Genomic DNA, 1,301 nt, shown 5'->3' on the forward strand with positions numbered 1-1,301 from the left:
CACTCCACGAATGCAATGCACGCACCTGTCACCAGCACAAGAACAAGAACACCACCAGCAATACCAATGTCGCGGTACACGAAAACCGGACCAAAGTAGTAGCTGCGGGTTGTCACCACCACAAGCAGCATTGCGACCCCGCTCTCCGTGACAATATGCTCCGCGGTAATACGACCGTTGTATCCGCCATATGGGAAAACATCCTCTTCATTCTTACCGCTAATGAGGGCACGGCGAAGATCTATATTCCGGAGCCCCTCACGCATTATGGGGTCAGTAACATCATCAACGTACATGAACCGCATTGGTTCACCCCTTGCTGCAGACATCCATGGATTTGACACATTGGAAAGAGGCTGGGCCCAACTGTTAGCAAAGACAAGGAGCCGCTCAGCCGTTACATTGGGGTCCACTAGCATCACGCGAATTCCAGTTTCTGATGCGTTGTACCACTGCACACTTGTTAGCGTCTCTGTAGACATTGTCGCGTGCAAATAGCCTACGCCCGTAGTCTTGTCATCGTACACCTCAAAGAACGGGAACACAAAGGTGGCGTACATCGGTGGGTAGCGTGGTGTTACCCAGTATTGTGAAAGATTCATCACCTCACCGCTCGCAAGTGACTCATTCCATCGATTCACCACTGTATCGTGCCGGTTGTTAGCCGAGAACCTATCGACGCTCGTAGGACTAGGAAGAAAGTGCAAAGGCCGCAATGGCTGCTGGTATTCCAGAGTCACAGGATCAACGACGAATAGGTCATCAATGAGGCCGTTACGGCTCATTGTCCCTATGTATAGGTCCCTACGGCTTCGGGAGGCAACACAAATGGCTGCTTGTTTTCGCGTCACAGAAAAGGCTCCCAAGGCCGATATTGTTTTGTCAGGGTCCATGTCGCGGAGAACCGCACACAAACGTGACATCATGCCATTCTCCAGCGGCATCAGCTTGTCCGTTACGGGATTCGGGAAGGTGCTATTGGAGAAGTACATGCTGCCTGTTGAAGTCGCCATGCGCACCATCTTGGAGAGCGTTAGACGACCAGAGGCCACCTCCATATTCGCCACGATCAGACTATGCAGAGTAGTTAAGGCGCCTAGTGCACTTTCCCGGGACGCGGCATTTGCCAGTATCATCGTCACAATGCTAACCGCCACCAGGATCGCCACAAGGGGACACAACACCCAGCAGCGCAGAGAGAAACTGTATACTCGGCCACTGTGAGAGGAAGCATCCTTCAGGTGTGGCGAGTACACAGCAGGGGACGGCGGCACATCAAGGCGGGGCGACGGCTCGGGGGG

The 1,301-nt window shown here is 53.4% G+C and overlaps 1 protein-coding gene across 1 annotated transcript; it reads left to right on the forward strand.

Moving 5' to 3' along the window:
• Positions 1-828: 828 nt before the first annotated feature.
• On the forward strand, positions 829-1,224 carry DQ04_19311000 (hypothetical protein; the record flags this gene model as incomplete). Its single annotated transcript, XM_009317806.1, has 1 exon — positions 829-1,224. One exon carries the CDS (start codon positions 829-831, stop codon positions 1,222-1,224), a length of 396 nt encoding a protein of 131 aa, XP_009316081.1.
• Between the last annotated feature and the right edge of the window lie 77 nt (positions 1,225-1,301).

The sequence above is a fragment of the Trypanosoma grayi genome, assembly GCF_000691245.1.
Source record: "Trypanosoma grayi strain ANR4 Tgr_1931_V1, whole genome shotgun sequence".
Taxonomy (NCBI): Eukaryota; Euglenozoa; class Kinetoplastea; order Trypanosomatida; family Trypanosomatidae; genus Trypanosoma; species Trypanosoma grayi.